General features: G+C 35.6%; 1 protein-coding gene across 1 annotated transcript in view; it reads right to left on the bottom strand.

Moving 5' to 3' along the window:
* Window positions 1–3,086: 3,086 nt before the first annotated feature.
* The window catches only part of LOC117283894 (disks large homolog 4-like), a 52,760-nt gene continuing 32,581 nt past the window's right edge, over window positions 3,087–23,265 (bottom strand). The window contains exon 4 of the mRNA XM_033757762.1: window positions 3,087–4,012. Within this exon, the coding sequence (XP_033613653.1) occupies window positions 3,757–4,012 (256 nt within the window). The 3' untranslated portion in view covers window positions 3,087–3,756. The remainder of the gene's footprint in view (window positions 4,013–23,265) is intronic.

Below are 23,265 nucleotides of genomic sequence, written 5' to 3'. Positions count from 1 at the left end.
CCTTTATCAGTCTTTTACTTACTTTATAACTTTTTCCGGTTTATATTGCAGGTATTTCCTCCATTAGACTATTTTCTTCTTGAGAGAAACTACTATCTCTCATTCCTTTCTAAATTCATATTTTCTAGTTCTGTGCTTTGCAATAAGGTAGTGGACACTCAACAAATATTTATTCAATTATTGACAGACTAAATATATATCTAGGTAGCTTTATAGTAAATGTATATATCTGAATTTAGTTAGATCAACTGGCTAGATTGTTAATGCTTATTACAGAGTACCATATGCTCAAAGGAAGGTAGACAAGAACTTTCTATGTACCTATTACACTTTAAATTCTCTGGAGAATTTTTGCTCTTTTTGGTTAAACTGAATCACATCTTCTTTGTTCCATTAAATTCACGGTTCAAGCGCCATCATAGAGATGATTTTATTCTTCTTTGCATTAAAGTAACATAGTTTTACATATATCTTTCTCATTATGACTTTTTGAGGAAAGAGATTACATTTCATTCATCGTCATCTTCCACAATGAATAAATTTCCAAGATATAAGGTAAGTTTTGGTAGAGATTTCTTTCAAGTACATTTCCTCTTTTAATTAGTACCTAACAAATGCATTTGTTGTGGAAAATCAGTATGTGTACGTTGTTTCTTGATGTTCTTCACTTTCACATATATTGTAATTCAAAAATAAAGAATCAGGAGGTGCTAACTGAAGTTAAGAGAGCAAAGTAGGATCAGATTTATTATGGAATCCAATTTTATTGTTTAATTTATGCTGATTCTGTATTTCCTGCATTTAAGCCATTGGGAAAGGCATCAGGAATTCAAATAATGACTAGAAAAGTATCTTGCTTGTAAATCATTAAGCTTTATACAGAGAAACAAATCCCCATCAGTGATCTTTGGACAGCGACAACACAAAAAGTACGACTGACTCAGCAGAATCCCAACAGACCAAGTACAGATTTGGCCAGTGCTGCATCAAGATGTAAAGTGATTTAATAATTTACTGGTTCTCCTTGGACCAGTAGGTCAAACATGTGTGTAGCCTCATCTTCCAGACACCATGTACTCTCTCTGGGCTACTGCCTTCATTTATCTGCTTGATTAATGTTCATTTTTCACTTCCCTCTGGATGATGCTGCAAAGCAATTCCTGCCCCACTCCAGGTTCAAAGAAAACAGTTTGGGCTGAAGTAAATGAGCTGGAGGGAACCCTAGTGCCAAAAATAAAGATGAAAAATAAATGTGCTCCTGAAAAAATTGAGGAGTTTTGGTCATCATTTCCCTGTAGATTTTAAGCACTTGGATGAGCAGTGGGGGGTCACAGGGTGACTCAGAACAGGAAACAAATGGATGGATAGTTATACTGTGCCGAGCACTTAGAAGTGGTATTTGCCTTAGGGGAACATTGAATAATTGCTACTAATTGGATTGTAGAGATAGTTACACACTATTTACATATAGCATATCTTTGCAATAGAAATAATATATATGGACAGTTTGTTTGGCTTTCAAGCACCTTGCCAATGATTTTAGTAAATGTGTAGGGTAGAAGGTCTTTTTATCAGACTGCTAAAGGTTGTAGTATGAGAATGCTTTATTTTTTTCCTGTTTTTGAAATTCCTATAATTTTTTAATATATTTGAATTTAACTTATGAGAGATGGCTGAGTGTTTTCAGGACATTACTGCATACTGTTACAAAGGCTAAAAGTGTATGTAATAAATAATATTATGAATAATTTGTATACATAGCTAATATTTGTTGGGCAGTCTTTTTATGCCAGGATTTATTTAAATAATTAATGTGAATTGACTCATCTAATCATCACATATCTAAGAGCAAGCAAAGTACTATTTTTATTTCCTTTTTGTAGATGAGAAAACTAAAAGAAACAGAGGTTAAATATTTGCCCAAAGTTTATCAGCTCATGAGCTGTAAAGCCTGGGTTCCATTCTACACACTTTGGCATGGGAGGCTCTGTGCTCCTAACCACCAGGCTCTGCTTGCTCTCTGTGGGCCAGCTATGAGGGTGCAGCTTCATCCTCATGGAGTATATGGGACGGATGCCACCATTCTTTTTTTTTTCTTTAATTGAGTTTATTGGTGCATTTTAGGGATACAGTACAGTTACATTCATTGTTGGGATCTTGTACCTCTACATGACAGGTCTTGGTTCTCATTTTTTCCCTTGTCCCTGCCCTCCCTTCACCCCCTCCTCCCCTCCCCATCTACAAGCACTTTATTTCCATCTTTTCATCATCTCACATTTTTTCCTTTTCCCTTATTACCTTCCCCTACCCATCCCACCTTCCCTACACCTTTAGCCCCTTTCTTCCCATTTCACAATGTCAGTAATCTTATTAGGATCTTATGTATTATTACAGTTTATTCACACCAGAGAAACTATTCCATATTTACACGTGTGACTTATTTATTTCACTTAGGAGTATACCTTCAATATGTATCCATTTCCCTGTGAATGAATCTATTTTCTTGTTCTTTATGGCTAATACTCCATTTTATAGAAAAACCACATCTTTATCCAGTTTCCCATTCTTTTCCTCACTTAACAGGATGGTTCAGTCAAGGCATCTCCACAAGTGAATGGCTGAACCAGGCTTCTAGACTCAGTCTTTGACTCTTGTGCATGAGATCTTTAAAACTGCCCACTACTCAAGAAAGTGATATGCTTATTTTTATTAAAGATTAAATAGATTTTAAAGTAAAGGGAAGAGACTCCGACTCTAATAATTATTCAGCTATAATATAAAATGCTCAAATACTGAGCACTATTCTCTACACTATTTGAAACATCATTAGGCTAATATTAAATGTCATTCTAAAGAATTTGTAAAGGATTATTCTTAAAAAAAATAGTATAGTAATTCCTCTCACTTTTTTTTTTGCAATTACCCAGAATAACCAGAAACACATCTAGAGATTGGTGAACATTACCAAAAAAAAAAAAAAAAAAAAAAAAAAAATAAAAGCTCTTCCAAAATGAGTACTTCTTGTTAGGTACAACACATAAAAGTATCACAGAAATTTTAAAAGTCAAACGTGCTATAAAAATATAATTGTTATATATATAGATTTATTATTTACATTATTTGGCTAATTGAGAAGATGTACTATTTATACCCGGAACATTAGAGAGTGTTAATGTGCTAGTCAAGCTATAATAAACCAATAAATTGAAAAATTCTAAAAGAGTGAAAGTGGCTGTTGCTATTACTATTTATAAAAACATTCCAACCCAAATCTAAGTTTTTATCTGAGCTCATATTCAATGTTTTTTTTTTTTTAAATCCTTTTGTAGAAGTCACTATTGCAGAATTTCCAGTTTGTTGCTGTTACAGTTTATATCTTGATTTTGGCCCAAAAGCCTCAGAAGCTCAAAGGTGGGAATCTTGAAAGGCGATTGTATGATGGGGACATAATGGCTAAATGTGGCATTAGGAGGTGGGGCCTGGTCGGAAGAGGCGGATCAGTAAGAGCGTGACCCAGAAGCAAATGTCTTCCTCCCAGTTTCCTACCTTCACTCTCAGTTTCCTCTCTGCTGTGAGGTGAGCAGCTTTCCTTGTGGGCAGCCTCTGCTACTATGTGCTTCTGCTCCGGAGCCAGCTAGCTACAGACTGAAACTTCTATAAACTGTGAGCCAAAATAAACCTGCCATAAACTGGGGGCATCAGATGTGGCATTTCAGAAACCAGAAGGTGACTAGGACACATGCTAGGCACTGAATATCAAAGGAAGATGCACTGTAAGTGGGTTGTGGCACAGACATTAGCCCAACAGTTGGCCACTCCTGTCTTCTTTATGTTTTTATTACCTTTAGGACCTTTGAACAGCTTGATTTCCACAACGGTCTCCAAAATGGGTCTTCTTCTACGCACGTAGAGCCGAACAAAAGACCCGGCTTCTTTGAGGGCTTCCACTGCTTTACTGTGGGAAACCTCCAACACATCGACCTCATTCACCCGTAAGATACAATCATTGACCCTGAAAGAAAGGAAAAGGGAGCAGCTCAGAGGAGTTCTTAAAGTTCTTAAGGAATATTTTTATGATGATCTCATCTGAAGTTTGGGGAACTAAAGAGTATAATAAACTTTAAAATGGTGAAATTTGGAATAATAATTAAATTGCAAAAAAAAGAAATTCAAGAAAACCTTAAACTCCCCAGCTTTCTCATCCTTCGTCACATTCATCACACTACCCGTCGATTCCCAACTTGAACTCCAGGCCACTTGGCTGGGATGGCATCACATATGCAGAATTAGAAGTACATGTAGTTTAAGATGTCTGCCACTCACACCATGATTATTGGACTTTATTATGGATTTTAATTGGTTTGACTCAAGGATATGATTTGAGGGTTTCTTGAACTTGTAACTATGGACTATATAGACAACAGTTATGACTTTATTTTTAAAATTTTTAAAAATTAATTTTATTGGTACATTTAAGGTATACAGTGTGATGACATTCATTATTGGGAATTTGCACCTTTACATAATCCATCTTGGCTCTTATTTATTCCCCATTCCCCTGCCCTCCCTTCAACCCCTCCAACCCTACCTACAAGGATTTTGTTTCCAGTTTTTCTTTTTCTCGTATTAATCCCATTCCCCGTTTTTCCCCTACCCCTCCTACTTTCCCTTCCCCTTTGCACTTTCTCTTCCTCTTTCACATTATCTATTATACCTTTTAGTCCTTAGTTACACTTTCAGTTTTTTACATTAGAAAAACTATTCCATATTTACACATATGTGTCCTATTTATTTCACTTAAGAGTATGGCCTCAATGTGCATCCATTTAGCTATAAATGTCTTTAGTTTTTTATTCTTTATGGCTGAGTAGTACTCCAATTAATAAAAAGAACACATTTTCTTTAGTCCAGTCTCCCAACAGGTGTAATTTAGAAGTTGCTTTTTTTTCCCAAATAATTTACTAAATTTACAGAAGTAATAAATCATAAAGGTATAAAAATATAGAAAAATGTGTACAACTGAATCATCTAAAATTCACTGTTAGCTTTCTGGAAAAATATGTTCAGTATTTTTTCCTTCAAATTCACCTCACAACATTATAAATATTAAAGTTCAAATTAGAGTTTGAAGAATCATTCATGTAATCCTATCCAAAGTGCTTAACTGAGTGAGTTCTCTGTTAAACCTTTATTTATTTTTTTTTCTCATTTTTACCTGAGAAGAGATAATGTGATTTCTCTATAAACCTTTCCAGGTAGCTTACAGTGATGTGGCATGGATTTCAGATGTCTTATTGGCATGGTAATAATTAGTGTAAATATTAATAATGGTTAAGAATATGGCGTTTAAGGCTGGACAGATTTCATTACTCTGCATATCCATGACAGCATTCCTCATTTCAGGCTACCACGTTGCTTACAGTCAAAAGTGAGGGGCTGCTCTTGCCTGACTCCTCTTTCCTGGCACCATTACATGTTCACTTCTACCTGATAAGTTTAAATTTTTCAGCTTCATAGTTACCAACCTGGTTGAAGTCAACATCATTTCTTACATGGACTAGCTTCGCAATACTCAGTCTAATCTCTTTGTGTTCTCTCTTTACATCTTTTAATATATTTTCTCCACAGTGGCCAGGGTAAATGAACATGGTTTGCTTTTTACCCAACAACCACTCTCCACTTCCAGTCCTTCCTTTCAAATAGTGTCCAGTTTTGCTCCAATACATTACTTAAGTATTGCTCAAGGAGTAAAAGAATAAGTCTAAGCTCAATTACTGAGTTCTCTATTTCCTACACGTGTAATTATGGACAATTTTTAAATCTTTTTAAGCCTCTCCAGTCTCATCTTTAAATCTGTTAAGATAGTAATATCTAGTATGAAAGCTTTTGGGGAAGATTAAATGAATGATGTATTTATAAGTCCTTACATAGACCCTGGTATGTAGTAAGAATCTAATAAATGGTTGTTAGTAGTAGCAGAGCAATACTCATTGACTTATAATATATGTTTAACTATTCATTTCTCTCTCTAACTTTGTGGAATAAAACTACCCAACAGTACAGGGGTGAAAATGATTCCTAGTGGTTGTGTTTTATTTAAAGCCATAAACCATTTGGGCAGAGGTTATATTTACACTCAGGTCTTCCTATTTCAAAATCTAGATTCCTTCATCTTTAGACCACAAATATCTAATGTGATGAACAGTTTCATGTATGTTAAACATATTAGTTCAAAATTATAGGACCATATTTGACATGTTATATAAAAATATGAGAACAATTTCCTGTCTTCCTTTTCTGTCTATAATTTTTCTATCCCTAAGTGAGAAGGTGAACTATTGAACCCTGAACTCAATGAGAAAACTGAGCAGCCTCTAAATACTTGGATGGATCGTTTCACTAAGTGATGTCATTTTACCATAACAGATGGTAGGGTTTCAATAGGTTTCACATACATTTCCTCTTTGACTAAAAAAAAAAAATCCCGGAAAACTACCAATTAAAATAGTTTGAGAACATAGGCAGCACAGTGCCAGCCGCCCTGCAGCAGCTGGTCCTTTGAGAGAGTAATTTTGCATCTCATGATAATGCAAAATCATAATGTTTACCATTATCCTACGCTCAGAATACTAATCATATTTTAAAACACTGCTTTTCATAGAAGGGAGTGGCTGACATTTTAGAAAAATTCTGAGGTTGTATAGATTCAGACTCTACTGAATTAAAAAAAAATTTGTATACAGTAGACTGCATTGTTAGAAAAACAGCCTAAATCACATGGCTGTTCCTGAATATGTAAATGAAGTAGGCAGCTTTTCCTCACTGCATACAGCACAGGATATGCAGTCAAGAGGTCTGGATTTGAGTTTGAGCTCTGTATCAGTGGATACAGAGTCAGGTCATCTCATTTGTCTGGACCTCAGTTTCCCATACGAAGAGAAGCAGCATTGTTATGATTGGGAGGATGTGGAACCATAGAGCTAATGTGGAGAAATACATCAACTGTATAAACTGTTAACACACTGTAGGTATGAAGCTATCAATAAATGAGTCAGGACTTGGGGATGTGGCTCAGTGGTTCTGCTGCCTGCTCGCAAGCACAAGGTCCTGAGTTCAATCCCTGGTACCACACACACACACACACACACACAAAGTTACAGATAAAGGAGACAAAGATGTGCTCATGGATTTGTTGGAAAGTAAACAGGATGGAATTTTAAACTCTTAGGGCACCTGCTATGTACAGCAGGAGTTTATAGTCACTATACTATAATTTTACCATGGAGGTTACAGTGTTGGTGAAGATAGGTTCATGACTTCAACCTCATTTTGTCTTTGATGCAAAGATACTCAGAGTTGATTGTATTGCATTTTTAAAAACTGAGGAGGAGGAGTTTACATTCAAAGCCTAAAGTGAAAAGGAGAGAAAGTCAAAGTCAAAGCCAAAGTAGGGCATTCAACTTCCCTTCCTCCCAGTTGCCTGAAATAGAATTTAGCTGGAGGGTCACAGCTCTTTAAAATTAATTTGCTCTTTCTACTAATAGATAACCTTTGTGAGTAAAGTCACCACTTGTGTTCACTTCGGAGCTTAGAAATATACCATTAACTTCAAGCTCAAGGAATATTTTGTCCCAGCATAAAGTATACGTTTTATTATATTTCCAAGCCATTGTATTAGAAAGTTATTTACATAAGTCTTTCTTCCCACTCTATCAATATCATTAAATTGGTGGTTTGATTTAGTGCTTGCTCTTTCAGATGTAAGTCTAAAATAGTCATCAGAAGCAATTTCATCTTGTGGAACCAAACTGTTAAGGAGATTTAAAAAAATCTTTCTCTAGAAGACTTTTTGAAATTCTGGTGCACTTCCTAAAAGAAAATACTGTATGCTAGAAACAGAAAGGACATTTCATTGTTAGTATACATCCGTAGGATCAAATTGAAATGTTTTATTTAACAATTAAGTATTCTCTAACAGGACATACCATTGCTGAAAAGCAAAATAATAGTTGATGGTTTGTTTTACTCTATAGATATCATTTTAAGGTATTTGAAGTCTGTTTTTTTCTACAGATATCAAAGTATATTTTGCTTTTTTTGTTTGTTTTTTATTTTTTGTTTTTGTTTGTTTGTTTTTTTGATACCAGGGATCAAACTCGAGTCCCTGCGCTTGCAAAGCAGGCACTGGAACCACTGAGCTAAATCCCTGGCCCAAATATGTTTTGCTTTTAAGATTCATCATTTTATGCCTTTTTAAGGATGTTAATTTATTGAACCTATCACCAAATCATAGTATGTGCTAAAATTTTCTGTTTACTATGCATTAAAAGTACTAGAAAGAAAGACAAAGTTTTAGCACTGTTCTTTATGGGTGTGATGATTACAGGTTTTTATAAAGTACATTTCTTTCGTGTTTTTTCTAAACATTCTATAATAGATATATATCACAGAAGAGAATCTAAAAAGATGGGCCTGGAGGTTGTTTCCATACCCAGATACATATGATATCTAAATCTAATTCTAAAATTTAGAATCTGTGTGACTTTAAAAAAGGTCACTTGACAACTCAGAGCCTCAATTTCTCTCTCTGAAAATACGGATTATAAGATTTCTCTATAGATTCAGTGAGTTGAAATACCTAGCCCAATGTCAATCAGTAAACATCAATAAAAGTCAGCTATTGTTATGAATAAAAAACACTAGCATAAGAGAGGACACAGAGAGAGCACAGTAGAGGAAAAACAAAATAAGGGAAGAGATGGAAGAAATCTAAAATGAAATGCTGAATGGAATTATCAAATTTGGCATAAAAAAGAAGAAAGAGAGGACATGAATACATTCATAGAAAGAAAAAGAAACAAAAGTAGTCTTGTTCTATGGAGCAGAATGAAGTTACCTTTTTGTATGACCACAGTTCCCTCCTCTGCCCCCCAAAACCTTTCATTTGATCTGATAAATACTATGGCTTATGGTAGCTTTGGGAGAGCTATGAAAGATGAAGACACTTGGCCAAATTTCCACCAACTCATGCCTTCTGTGTTCTGTCACCACTGTACATCTTTTCATCCATACTTAACCACATTCAGCCTCTCAAGATCTGGCTAAAACAAGATTTCTGGTCACAGGTTCTGATATTTCACTTTGAAGCAGGTATTGATTATTGAGGGATGTGCCGTAATTGCCTGTTTATTATCCCAAGTCAGAACTATTCCAAGGAGGCACATCATGGAGAAACCTGATCACGTTTACGGTACTAGATGAACTACAATAATTCATAATCAAATAAAAAATACTAGCTAGGGAATTAGACTACAGACATATCTCCTAGAGAGACTGAATCATTTAAAAATATGAATCTGTGCAAAAAGGATTCACAGATTTTATGTGAATTACAATGAAGCTTGAAAAGTTTTGAAGGATATTAAAAAAGTCCTTTTTTTAAGGTCTAGAGCCATTAATGATAGGGTAAGAACAAATAATAGAAGCCAAGACTTTATATACTAAAAGGTAGGTAGTTTATGCTGCACCCCCACAAAAAAAGAAGAAAAAAATAAACTCACAGAGGTTTACTTGTGCAGCTCTAGATTTTCATGATCTATAATAAGTCCACTTAATTAGGCTTGCCCTCTCTTTTCTTTCCCTGTCTTCCTTTCATAAAGCACATGTAAGTATTTTTATTGATTTTTTGTTTGTTTGTTTTTGGTTTTGGTTTTGGTTTTTTGAGACTTGTCTCACTATGCAGTTCAGGCTGGCCTTGAACTCACAATGATCCTCCTGTCACAGCCATCTGAGTCCTGGGATTGATTACAGGTATGTGCCACCAACCCAGGACATTTAAAGTCCATCACCAACTGATGCTGTTCACTTATTTCACTAATTTCATTCAGAGTTATTAGTATATTAAAATGAAATATAAAAGAAGTCCGCAAAAGTCAACAGTTTTTTTAAAAAAAGAAAAACCTCATGTATTAGAAGCATCTAATGTGTGCCAGTATAGAAATATCTTTCTTATTAAACTGCATTGGGCCTTTTTTCACAAGGGTCCTTGTGGATGCAAGAAGATTCAAAAGTTTATACAGCTTAACACTGATCACTTGGCAAATTTGATCAGTCCTTGTTCTGGGGAATATGGATTGAAACTATGAGATACAGGGTTCTGTCTGAACACAAGAAATAAAAACTTGAATGCTTAGTTTTCAGGGTCCTTTACTTCCTAACGTTGACTGTGAAATGTCAAAAATCTATATGCAAGAAAATTGGGGCGTAAAGTAGACATATGCTTCAGACAAACGGAGGGATATTTCTAGGTATCCTCGCAGTGCCTCTCTTTATGGGTGCTTTCCTAAGGCTTTATTATTTATTGTTTTCAAATTATCCTTAAATTTGAAAAGATTTTCAAATTAATTAGGACATCCAAGTGTCCTAATTAATCCTCCTTTCTTGATTAAACTCAGGTGGATCTTTGTTACCTGCCAACAGAAATTTCCTACTTTATACAGGCAGAGTTTGTGACTACATTAGTCACTTTCTCAAAGGTCAGAAACCATAGTTTAAAAGAAGAGAGGTTTATTTTGGCTCTGAGGATTCAGTCCAAAGTAGGGTAGTTCCAAGACAGAAATGGTATAGTATAGCATGGAAGAGTCCGGGACAAGACTATACCCTTCCAGAGACCCAGGTCCCGTCTGGAGAGACTCCACCTCCTAGTGGCATATTTAGCAATGAACTCACCAGTGGACTAATTCACTGATCAGTGTAACTCCCTCATAAGGCAGTCACCTTCCAAAAGCCCCACCTGTAGTGTTTGGAGAATGTTTTAGATCCCACCCTTAGCCTCTCAAAGATCATGTCCATCTCATTATGCAAAATGCATTTAGTCTATCTATAGGAACCATCAAAGTTTAAACAGCCCCATTATTGCTGAAAAATCCAAGACCGAGATTTCCTCTGTGACTCAGGATAAACACTTCTGAGCCACTATTTAAAAAAAAAAAGCCTTCCAAAGACAGTGGCACAGGACAAGCATTTCCATTCCAAAAAGGAAAAATAGGAGAAAAGAATCAGATAAGAGCAAGACCAAAAACCAGCAAGGAAAACATTAAGCCCTGGTGGTCCATGTTGAGTATATTGGGCAAGCTATGGTGAGGTGTGAAATCGGAAGAGTTTGGGCAGCCCTTGCCCCCGTGACTTTATTTGTTGCAGCTCACATGGCCTGTCTTTTGGGCTTGCTCCACTGACCACCTGCAGCTTTCCTCCAGCCCACAACGTTTTTTTAGCAGATGTTCAACTTTCCTGGCATCAACAATTTCCAGGGGTCTCTACTGAAGCTTTGTCTTTACTTTCACGGCTTCATGTACAGCCCTCTCAGGGGATCTTGGCAACCTTCTCACACATTTTTGCCTGACCTCTTGGGCCTCCTTCTGAAATCTTGGTGAAAGTCTCAATGACCCCATAACTCTTATTCTGCATTCTGGAATAACTAGCATCACAGATGTCATCAAGATCTACCACTATTAATGAGCACAGCACCCCTGTGATGCCATCACCTTCCAAAAGGCCCATCTCTGAGAATATGAGACTTCTGAGGGACATTTTAGATATAAACCATAACAGTGACTAACATTTTACATGTGTTACTTCCCCAATCTTATTTATATTTTCCTTTTAATGTATAATTTGAGTTTATCTCATCCATGGACGATATCTCTGGCCCCATTGGTTGGTCCATTATAACTCTATTAGTCACAAAAAATTAACATAGTATTTAGGGAATAAATTATAGAACACAGGTTAAATTTGAATTTCAGACATATAACATTAATTATTATTCAAGTAAACAAATACTTTTTAGTATAAGAATATTCTATATCATGTTTGGGACATATTTACATGAAAAGTTATTTGTGTTTATCCAAAATTCAAATTAAATTAAATTTACCATATTTAAGAAAATACTTGTACTAAACTGCAATCTTTGATTTATTTCACTGGCATAATGCCTAACATATAGTGGCATAATGCCTGACATATTGTGTGCTATGTATATATTCTTTAGACAGAAACAATAAACAGTACGTATTACTGCCATCACTTTAAAGAAAAACCAAAGCTCAAAGAGGTATACCATGATAGTAGATGACTTATGCATCGCATCATATATAGTTCTTTAGTTTGTTAAAAATAATACTGTGACATATGTAAAAAGCAATCTTGCTGATCATCAGTGGGCAAGGTCATACTAAAAATCAGTAAAGCCAAGCCAAAGCCAAAATGTAGATCAATGGTTCTCAGACTGTGGAATGTATCAGAATCATTTAAAGGGCTACTCACACCACAGATAACTAGGCTGCATTCTTAGACATGTAAGTAGTAGGGAAGGGTGGAGGGGACATAGGGAGGGCAGGGGAATGGGAAAAATAAGAACCAAGATACATTATGTAAAGGTACAAGATCCCAATGATGAATATCACTATACTGTATACCTAAAATGTACCAATAAACTCAACGAGAAAGAAAAAGTGTAAGTGTGTGTGTGTGTGTGTGTGTGTGTGTGTGAGAGAGAGAGAGAGAGAGAGAGAGAGAAGTGAAGGTTAAACCCAAGGCTCTGTACATGATCAGCATGTGCTCTACCACTGAATTACATACCTCTCCCTTTAATTTCTGATTTTAGTGGGTCGGGAACAGGAGCGGGAATTCAAATTTTTAATTCTACATCATCCTGATTATTCTGGGATGGGATCATATTCAGATCATCACTCCATGTTGAAAGGACACTCTGCTCAGCTCTTCTGTGGTTTATTCCAAAATAAACAGAAGTTCTCAATCTGATGTAGGCCAACTATGATAAAAGTCCTAAATTCTCACTCTGAAACCAACCACCTCAATTTACAGTTTTTCATTATTTGAAAAAAACTCTCAAAGGGACCCTGAACTGGGAGACTGTAGCTGCCACACTGTGTAAGGCTATACACATGAAAACTATTTTGCAGCATGCATTTTATATCAGAGGCTCTCTTCCTGACTTCTTTCCTTTAGCAAAGACCATATAATAGCCACCACTTTCCACATTTTAAAAATATGGCTTCTGTTCTCATCTCTAATTCTGGGTAAGAGTGACTTGGGTTTATGATCCATAGAAGCTATCTTCTACAGTGAATATAATGTTTTTCTCTCCCCATTTGCCACTTCATTTCCCTTATATAAAATGTTTGCATGATCCTCTGCAGCTGTCATCTGGGAAACATCACAGCTTTCCACAGCGAGGGAAGAAATTTCTATATCGGAATCAGCAAATGGTCTTTTGGCACTTTCTAGGAGAAGCAGGGAGGCTAGTAAGAAATCTCGAGCCAGGCAGATTAATGGCTATAGAAAGCATAAGAGGCACTGAATGGGAATCTCAAAGGGTATGAAACTAGGGCTGGCGATTACTTATCCCACTCAGTCCAATACTCTGTCCACAGTTATGACTACATTCAACTTTCATGAGATGAGCTGCTAGCAACTACCACCTAGACTGGATTGCTGTAATAGCTTTCTATTCGTTTATTTTGGGTGCCAGTCCTACTAGCCCCTCTTCACCATATCCTGAACCACAAAACCTGGTTCAGTTTCCTAAGGCAATTTTTCAAAATTAATCAGGAGTTACCTAACATATATAAAATAAAAACTGTGAATATTTAGTCTTCCTGGAATTTGATACACAGGCTACACTTAAAAAAGAATAAGCATTATGTCTGACCTCTATATTTGACCCTTCAACACCTGACCAAAAATCAATCTGAATCAAGGCCAAGCTCACCCTCTACAGCCTAAATGTTTCCTAATCACTCAAGACTTCATTGTCCCTAATGCCTGAAGTCTGAACACATGCTAGATCCTCATCAAAAAGCTAGATATTGATTTGATGTATTGTAGAATCTAAAATCTTGAGCACTAGATGTTAAGACATCAATTTTAAAATGTTGAGTTTAATTTCTTATTTCCCTCTACTCAAATCTACTCTGGTCTAAGAAATAGATGTTGATCAGCAAATACATAATTTATGATTATATATTTTCTTATTCTAATTCAGTTTAGATTTATAATATAGATGAACATTTCTGTTCAGACTTGAGAACCACAAAGGACATGGATAACATGTTAAGAAGAATACTGGGTTATTAACTAGACAGAAATTCTAAACCTGGTTCTGATACTTTGCAGCTAAATAAATATTTTATCCTTAAGTTAAATTCAGTGACCTAAAAAATTTCTTCTAGTTCTGGTGTTCTATGAATTCAAATTTAAGATCAGATTGGTCTGGCATCCATCTACCTGGAAGTCCAAAGTACACTTCAAACAGAGCAAAGTGGCAGAATATCCTTGTCTGTCCCATGAATGGCTCTGTACTTCACTTTTCACACTATCATAGTAAATCATTTCATCACCAGAAATGGGGGATTTCTCCTTCTCACTCAGTCCTATAGCGAATCTATTATAATGTCTTTTTAGATTTTTCTCCTTTTACTCTGAGTAATTCATGCTTTTATTATCAATTACCTTGATCCTGGAAAATTTTGCCTCTAGCCCTGACCCCAATAATCCCTTTTCCAACTTATCACCATGGTTATTAAAATACAAACTGGCCTGTAGCAGATTTCCAAACATTTAAAAATTCTATGCAAAATGTACTTTCTTCAAATTAAGTGATGCTTAAAAGCCTCATAGTGTGCATATAATTATTCATAAACAACAGAAAAGGCAGTTTTCATGATCTCTGCAGTGGGGAAGAAAAGAGAATCTAGACAAAGCTTTTTGGAAAACCTTATCTGAGACTCTCAGAGGGTTCTGAGGGATCCAGAGTCAGGGGACCATTCATGATAGAGCAGGGGCAGATGAGTGCACGAAAGAATCCAGACAAGCCTCGTTTTCTAAGCCCAGTTCCCTAGTGCTAAGCTGTGTCTGCTAAAAGGGGCATCTTCTTGTTCACACCAAAGCTTCCTTTGGGCTATTGGTAATAGTACTCAGGTCTAAAATTCAGTATAAATTCTGTGTCAGAAGGAATGCAGGGTGTTACAAAAGTACATAATGAGAGAACTTTACTCTAAGGAGGCCCAGGAAAACATCTCAAAGAAATTGAGGTAAATGAGATCTGAATGCCGAATAGATGTAAGCGAGATGAATAAAGAGAAGAAGTGTACCTGGTGTGGCTTATGGCTCATGATGTGAGGAATAGAAATAGTCTTGAAGGCCCATGGTAAGGCATTAAGAAATTTGGACTTGAACCTAAAAATGGTGGAAAGCAACTGTTCTGCTTAAAGCTAGAATAGTGTCTTAGAAGATCTCTTCAACGACAATGAGGTTATGTAGACTTGATTAGATTTCCATGGTGGAGTTAGAGCAGAACAAGATAATGGTTATTACAGGTTACTATGGGATCTTGATTAATGATATGGTAGCCTACACTAGACCACTTGCAGTGACAGTCAGGATAGGGAGAAGGGGACTTACAAAGGGACTGATTAGAATTCACTGGACATGATAAGATCACTGCTGAATTTTGAGAGACCTTTAAAGAATGAGTGCCAATAGTTGCCAAACTATTCCATAAAATAGAAAGGGAAGGACTGCTTTCAACCTCACTTTACAAAGTTAGTGTTATCTGGATATTAAAACTGGATAAGATCTCAACAACAACAACAAAAGAAAACTGTATACCAATAACTTTGATGAACACAGACACAACAATCATCAACAAAATGTTTGGAAACTGTACTGAACATGCTCATGTTGGTTTAATTCCAGAGATCCAAGGATGGTTCAACATATGCAAATCAATGAAAGCAATACAGAACATCGGTGGAATCAAGGATAAAAAAAATTCCACACTCATTTACATTGATATAGACAAAGCCTTTAACAAAATTCAATGTCCTTTCTTGATAAAAGCCCTGAAAAAACTAGGTGTAGAATAATTATACCTTAACATAATACAGTAAGGCTATACGGCAGACTCATAGCCACAACACGATTAAATGAAAGGATTTTCTTTAAAATCAGGAAATAGACAGAGGTGTCCATTCTCCTCACTGGTGTTCAGTATAGTACTTGCAGAACAGTAAGGCAAGATAAACAAATAAATGATAAATAAATAAGAAAGAACTTTCCTGTTTTAAGTATTCCTATTTTTAGATGATGTGATCTTATACATAGAGGACTTTAATGAGTCCACAAGATTTTTATATCTCATAACCAAAATCAGCAGAGTAGCAGGATATAAAATCAACATACTAAATTAGCAGCTCAGTAATGAACTTAATGAGAAAAAAATCAGAAAAACAATCTCATTCATAATAACTTCAGAAAGGGAAAAATAGGAATAAATCTAACTAAGAAGGTAAAAAACCTCTACAACTAAAATTACAAAACAGTGAAATTGAAGAAAACACCAGAAGATGGAAAGAATTAATTTCCTCACAGATTGGCTGAATTAATATTGTTAAAGTGGCCATATTACAGAAGGCAGATTCAATGTTACTTTCATCAATTTTCCAATAACATTCTTCACAGATCAAAAACAATCCTTTAATGTGTATAGAAGCACGAAGAACTCTAAATAGCTAAAGTGATCCTGAGTAAAAAGAGCAATGCCAGAGACATCATAATATCCAATTAAAAATATCATAGCCATAGTAACAAAAAGAGCATAGTTAGAATAAAAACAAATACATGGATCACTGAAATAGTAGAGAGAACCTAAAAATAAATCCTTGCAGCTGCAGCCATCTTAGTCTTGATAAATATCCCCAAGACATGTATTGGAGGAGAGAGAGAGCCTCTTTAACAAATGTTGCTGATCAAATTCTATCTCTCACCCTATTAAAGAAAATGTATCAAAGAACTTAATGTAAAACCTGAAATGCTGAAAATACTAGAGGGAAATGTAGAGGAAACAGTTCAATATATAGGCACAAGCAATGACTTCCAGAGAAAGTCTCAAATAGGATATAAAACAACAGCAAGAATAGGCAAATATGATTGCATCACATTAAAAAGCTTCTGCACAGAAATATAACAAGGGAGGAAAGAAACAGCCTATGAAATGGGAAAAATAAATCTAAGCCAGCTACTGTTGTAACAGGCTATTCAGCATATCTAAAGTGCTAAAAAATAAAATCCAACTCCAAAAGAATAAGCAGTTACAATCAATTATGGGGAAATGAGCTACCTATGTGTTATTTAAAAGAAGAAATAAAAATAGCTATTAGAAGTCTATGAAAGAAGTTTATGAAAGTATATGCAAAAAAGTTTGACTTCTTTAGCCTGTAAGGAGATAGAAGTCAAAACTACACTGAGAGTCCACCTTCCCACTCTCAGCACAGCTACCATCAGGAATACAAATAAGCATAAATGCTGGCACCGGTGAAGGAAAAAGGACCTGTATATATTTCTGGTGGGGGATGTAATAATGGAGCCAACATGGAAGTCAGTATGGCAGGTTCTCAGAAGCTAAAAACAGTACTACAAGTTCATTCAGCTATACCATTCCGCATTATAGACTCAAAGGAATTAAGGCCAGCATAGTACAGAGACATCTGCATACCAGTGCGTATTGTGGCGTTATTGACAACAGTGAAATTATGGAATCAGCCTAAGAGCCTATCAATGAATAAACAGATGAAGAAAATGTGTTATATATACACAGTGGAGTATTACTCAGCCAAAAGAATAAAGTTATGTCATTTCAGGAAAATGGATAGAATTGGAGATTATCATGTTAGGTAAGATAATCCAGACTCAAAACACAAGTAAATCATGCATGGAAACTAGAAAGAAAAAGGACATGAAGGTAGAAGGGAGACTATTAGAGAAGGGGATGAGGGAAATGGAGAACAGCGCATAAAAGAGGGTAATGGGGGTCGATGTGATGAAAGTGTTCCATGCGTGTATGCAATGTAACAATAAAATGGTGTTCTGAATAAGCAATATGCACTAGTAGAAAATAATCTTTAGATATGCTGATGGATTAGATGTGAAGGTGAGAAAAGAGAGGAACCATTTTCTGTATTTCCATTTATAAATTATGAGTCACTTGAGCAAAAAAGTTACATCTCATTCACTTTTGTATGCCTAGTTCCTCAAATGGTGTCAGGCCCAGATTTGGCCTGGAATTGTGTTTGACAAATAAGTAAATGAGTTTCGAGGAACAGAAGTTAGTCAAGGACACTTTTGTTGCCGGTAGGCACAACTGTTCCAGTGAACCTGCTGCATGAAAATGTTTTGTCCTCTCAGGTAATCTTATCCTTTCTGCTATAAAGGCAATGAATGCTAACTTAATCTCCTAAAATGGTATCATTCACAGGCATATTTGCATTAAAAATGGAAGAACTCCAGTGAAAGGTCAAAGTTTAACCAAAAGCAAATGATTACCAATCATAAAATCTCAAATATTTGTTTAGAGACAGACTAGATACAATACACCACACACACACACACACACACACACACACACACACACTCAACTAACATTTAAGTTTCTGCTACACAGTGCTAGGTGGTGTGTCAATGTCGAAGACAGTCATAAACAAGAAAGAAGCTGGCCTCTGACCTAAGGAATTGGGGAGAGAATTACAAAATCACATCACAAGGCCATGATTATTTGTAGCTATCAGAGTTCAATTTTCATAGGAACAGGAGAATTGACCCATCAGCAAGAATTCAAGTATGCCATGCAGCAGACTGCTCTTAATCTTCCCCCTTATTTTGAACAGTTCTCCACTTACCATGAGCGTAAGAGGAGTTCTCTAATGTCTCCTGACCCCAGGGATAAGTTGAACAGCTGAATACTTTTACCTGCACAGAGAAAATACATATTTGATGGTAAGTGACTTTAGCAGCTTCTGAGATATATAAAATATTTAAAATTTTGGTGTCTTTAAAGATTTAAAAAGATTATAATTATCAAATCTCATGATGAATAAATTCATTGATGCCTACAGGGAAATCATTTTCAATATGTGTGGTGGTCTCCAGTCTTCTTATTCCCCTCTTTCTCGCACTATCTACATCTAATCCATAAGCAAAGTCAACTCCTTCCCATCCAGTATGTGAGAGGTGGTTAAAAAATATGTTGAATGCTTAAATTCAAAGCAATCAGTGTAAAAGATGCAGAGTCAAGAACAATGGGTTAAGTGTGTTGAAGGGGTGAGTATTTGGAGGGGAACCAAAGGTACTGTGGCTTCCACTGTAATACAATTTTAAAGTTTTCAACTTTTAGAGTTGAACAGTTACCATGTTGATCATCACTTTTACATCCTAATCCATCAGCTTCTTTTTATCTCTGCTACTGCTACTGCAGCCTTCACCCAAGCCACCACCATTTCTACCCAAACATAGTAGTTCACAGGTCCTACTCCTATTGCTTATAATATTATATCTAGGAAGTCAGGGGTTCTAGTTTAAACTTAAATGAGATGGTGTTGCTTATGTATTGTTAGGGTCTCCAAGGTCTTCCAGTCTTCCGCTCTCATTTAAAATAAAATCCAAACCCCTTCCCTATGTGCCTTAAGAAGCCCCAGCATCCACTTATTCCTGTGTTTTTATTGTCTACCACTGTCCTCCTTTCCCTTCAGGCTCACTGGCTGACTTCAGTTTCCTAGGATATAGCTGGTCCATCCGCTCTTAGGGCACTTGAACTTACTGTTTTGTTGGCATTGGAAATCTCTTTTTCTGATCTTTACTCGGCTCGTCCCTCTTTGTCATGAAGGTCCAATTTTAGGAGTGGTCACTTTGGAGAAGAGTAATTTGATTACTTAATCCAAAGCAGCTGTCAGGCTGTCATATTCACTCCACATCATTCTATGTATAGCACTTATTACTATGGGATATTTTGTACTATTTATTATATGTATAATTATTTTCTGCCCAGTAGATAAAAATGTTAGTTTCTCGGATTGGGAATATTGTCTGTTTATTATTTTAGTGGCAGTGTTTTTGGCAGTGTTGGGTCTATAGTAGACATTAAAAAAAACAAAAACAAAAACAAAAACAAAAAATCAATCAAATGAATGAATTACTGAGAATAGGGTGAATGAATAATAGTTCTATATAGACAATTGAGCTTACAAAAATAAAATGTATAGAATCTTTCCGTCCAAATTTGAATTCTGATAGTTTTAGCTCAAAGACCTCCTAAAAAGCAAACCCATAATCATGGGAATTATTTGGCACTTGCAAAAGTGGTTAGCAATTCTCTGTACAGAAGATAATGCTAAATTGCCTGAAGGTACTAATTTTCAAGGGTAGATTATTAAGGATGCTGTTTTCTGAGCAACAATAATCAGCTGTTATTGTTTGTGTGATTTCAATAATATCCACATGTCTCGTCCCTTCCTAAGCAAAATCACATTTCATAAAATAAATTGGAATTAGTTTTGTGGTAAAAATTTATGACATATGTTGAGAATAATGTTGACATTTTGTGATTTCATACAACCTGAGCAAGCGCTCCCTGATTTAATGGTTGAACTGGTATTGGTAAATATCCACTCAGTCTCTTACTCTTTTCTTAGCAATGGAGAAGTAATTCAGAGGCTTGGGGATGGTGGCTTGAGGATTAAGGGCATAAAATATTGGATGTGTAGGGAGGGGAGAGAAAAAGGAAAAGGAATTTCTTATTTATTTATTTATTTATTTATTTATTTTTTGATACCAGGGATTGAACTCGGGTCCTTGTGCTTGCAAGGCAGGCCACCGAACCACTGAGCTAAATCCCTGGCCTGAAAGGGAATTTTTTAAAAGAATTGAATTAAAAAATAGGAATAGAGCTTTTGCAATCAGGAAGGGAACAAGAGTTAGAGGGAGCAGGGAGGAATAGGAGGGGAAGGGGATGAAAAAAGAACCAACATGTGCTGTGTACACATACAAACTCCCACACATAAGTGAGATCATGTATTCCAAGTAATATATAAAATAAAATTAATAAAAAGAATGGGATCTTCACTCATGAATATCTTTTTGCTTTCAAGTTATCTGATTTCACTTCGTCATTTTCTCTTTTGAAACGCAGCCAAACCCGCTGCTATCAATGATTCATATTCTGCATAACTTCGTAAGTATCCACATGACTTCACTGTGGAGCAGGGCAGAGTAAGAATTTCACAGAAGACTGAGGCCATAGATGCAAGGCAGCAGGGGAAAGAGAAGCTTCCAGAAAATAAGAGAGCCAAACTTATAATCACATGTTGTCTTAGGAACCCAGTGACAACTGTAGTAGCCTCTGACACTAACTTGTTTATCTAGCATATCACTATTTACAAAACACTTCCACAATATCTTCCGTTTCATTCTTAAAATCCACAAATACAGAAGGTAGATACTGCTACCTTCCCAAATGAAAGTGAGAGTTAAGATATTTTAAGTAATATACTCAGATATACACAGCAGGTAAGTAACAGAAACTGAAATTACATCCTGGTCTTTTTGCTTCTGGACTTGTTTATGGACTGTCTAGGATGTTGCCACTCGATCCCTTCTGTTATTGTCTGGCAAAATCTCAACTTTGAGCCCCACCCTTCACCTTCTTCAGTGTCTCTACCAGCTCTCTTACTACAAACTCATGATCTTCAAATGCTGACCTTTGCCCTGGCCAGCTTTTTCACCTGTTCTACAAAGGTAACCACCAAAATGAACCTTTCTTGTAACATTTCTGGCAAATAAATTTGATTCTCCTGAAAACAAAATGAAATTATCTCATAAGTCTTTCAGTTTCTTATGCTGAATTTATATATCTCACCAAATGCAAACCTATGTTCTCTGTGCTCCTCTTTCTTCCTATCATGATGGATCAAATGTCCCTTTTGACTCCAAAAGTCCGTCAATTCACATCCTTTTAAAGACCTCAACTGATGGTTTAATTCCTTCATGTCCTTCAAACCTAGTCTCTGTGTAAGCCATCCTTTTGATATTCAAATACCTCTTGGTAGCTCCGGTCTTTCAGAAAGCTCTCTCTCTGCTTACTATCCTCTTTCCGTGTCATGAAATCACACTTTTCAGCAGAGCCATCTGTACACATTCTCCCTGCTCTTTCCTTTATAATCTTACTTTATTAAATTGTAATATGAATAAGTCCATCTAATAACACATTTTAGCAATTCTCAAAAAATTTTAACCTGAGTCCCTCACAAAGCATTTAAAAACAAAAATAGAAAAAACATTCCTACAAAGTTCACCAGTCTCTTATCTTCTGTCACATCTGGTTCACTTTCTTTAATCTTTTTCTTGGTCCTTCTCACCTGTGAAGCCCAGATGCTCACTCTCTTCTTCACTCTTCTGTTTTATATAGATACTCCTGTTTTCCTTCTCAATAGTCTCCTCGATTTTTATTTCTGTTTTAGTTCTCCTCTAACATGTTGGTCTTGATAGATGTGGGGCAAACTGCTTTGTTTTGCACGTTTCAAATTGACATCAAATTATTTCATCATAGATTTAAATATAGCAAAGGAAATAATTTCTTCCCCTCTGTGTAAGAGTGTTTTTTCACTCTTACATTACTATTTCAGATATATCCAGTGGGATGTAAACATATACTGATTTGACATCCATGCTTGCAATATAAAATGTGAATAACAATTCCTTCAGTATTTAGAAATTTTACATTATTTTTTTCCTTGAGCTAATGCTTCTTTTCTACTTCTTCCAGTTGTATCTTAGTATATTTTTATGTTAGAGCATCTTATATCACCACACTAATATAGTTATATGAAATAAAACACATGTTTAAATGTAGTCTTACTTTTTAAAAAAGTTTTCTATGACCATAAGACCCTAAATGTTTAAAAATTTCTCCAAGACTGAGTTATGATAATCACTAACACTGTATAATTGATCAAGCTCATCAAAATATATTGTGAAATTCAATTTGTAAATTTAAAATAATAAAAATGCATTTGTATTAAGGATATTTTTTCTTAATGGGGCAAATAAAGCTTTTTAAATTTAGTTGATTTCATAGATTAACATAAATTAAAATTAGAATAAGAGACAGAATTCCTTTTTTAATATCTAGAAATATAAATGTCCAGAAATCTTGCTCACAAAAAGTAGAAGGAATGGGAAGAGAATTTTGAATTTCTTCCAATTATAGGCCTCCAATCCTTTGATCTGTTGTTAAAAGTATTTTAATAATTAGCCAACACCTGCCTTTTGATGTTATTCAGTGTAAAAAATTGGAAACCACATGACTTAATAGAAGGATTAATTACCCACTCATTGGAACCATTGAATCTCTCA

This window comes from Fukomys damarensis, unplaced genomic scaffold (genome assembly GCF_012274545.1).
Source record: "Fukomys damarensis isolate Sample0158 unplaced genomic scaffold, DMR_v1.0_HiC HiC_scaffold_32, whole genome shotgun sequence".
Lineage (NCBI taxonomy): Eukaryota > Metazoa > Chordata > Mammalia > Rodentia > Bathyergidae > Fukomys > Fukomys damarensis.
Note: the sequence above shows the minus strand (reverse complement) of the source record. Positions and strands in the feature narration are given on the sequence as shown.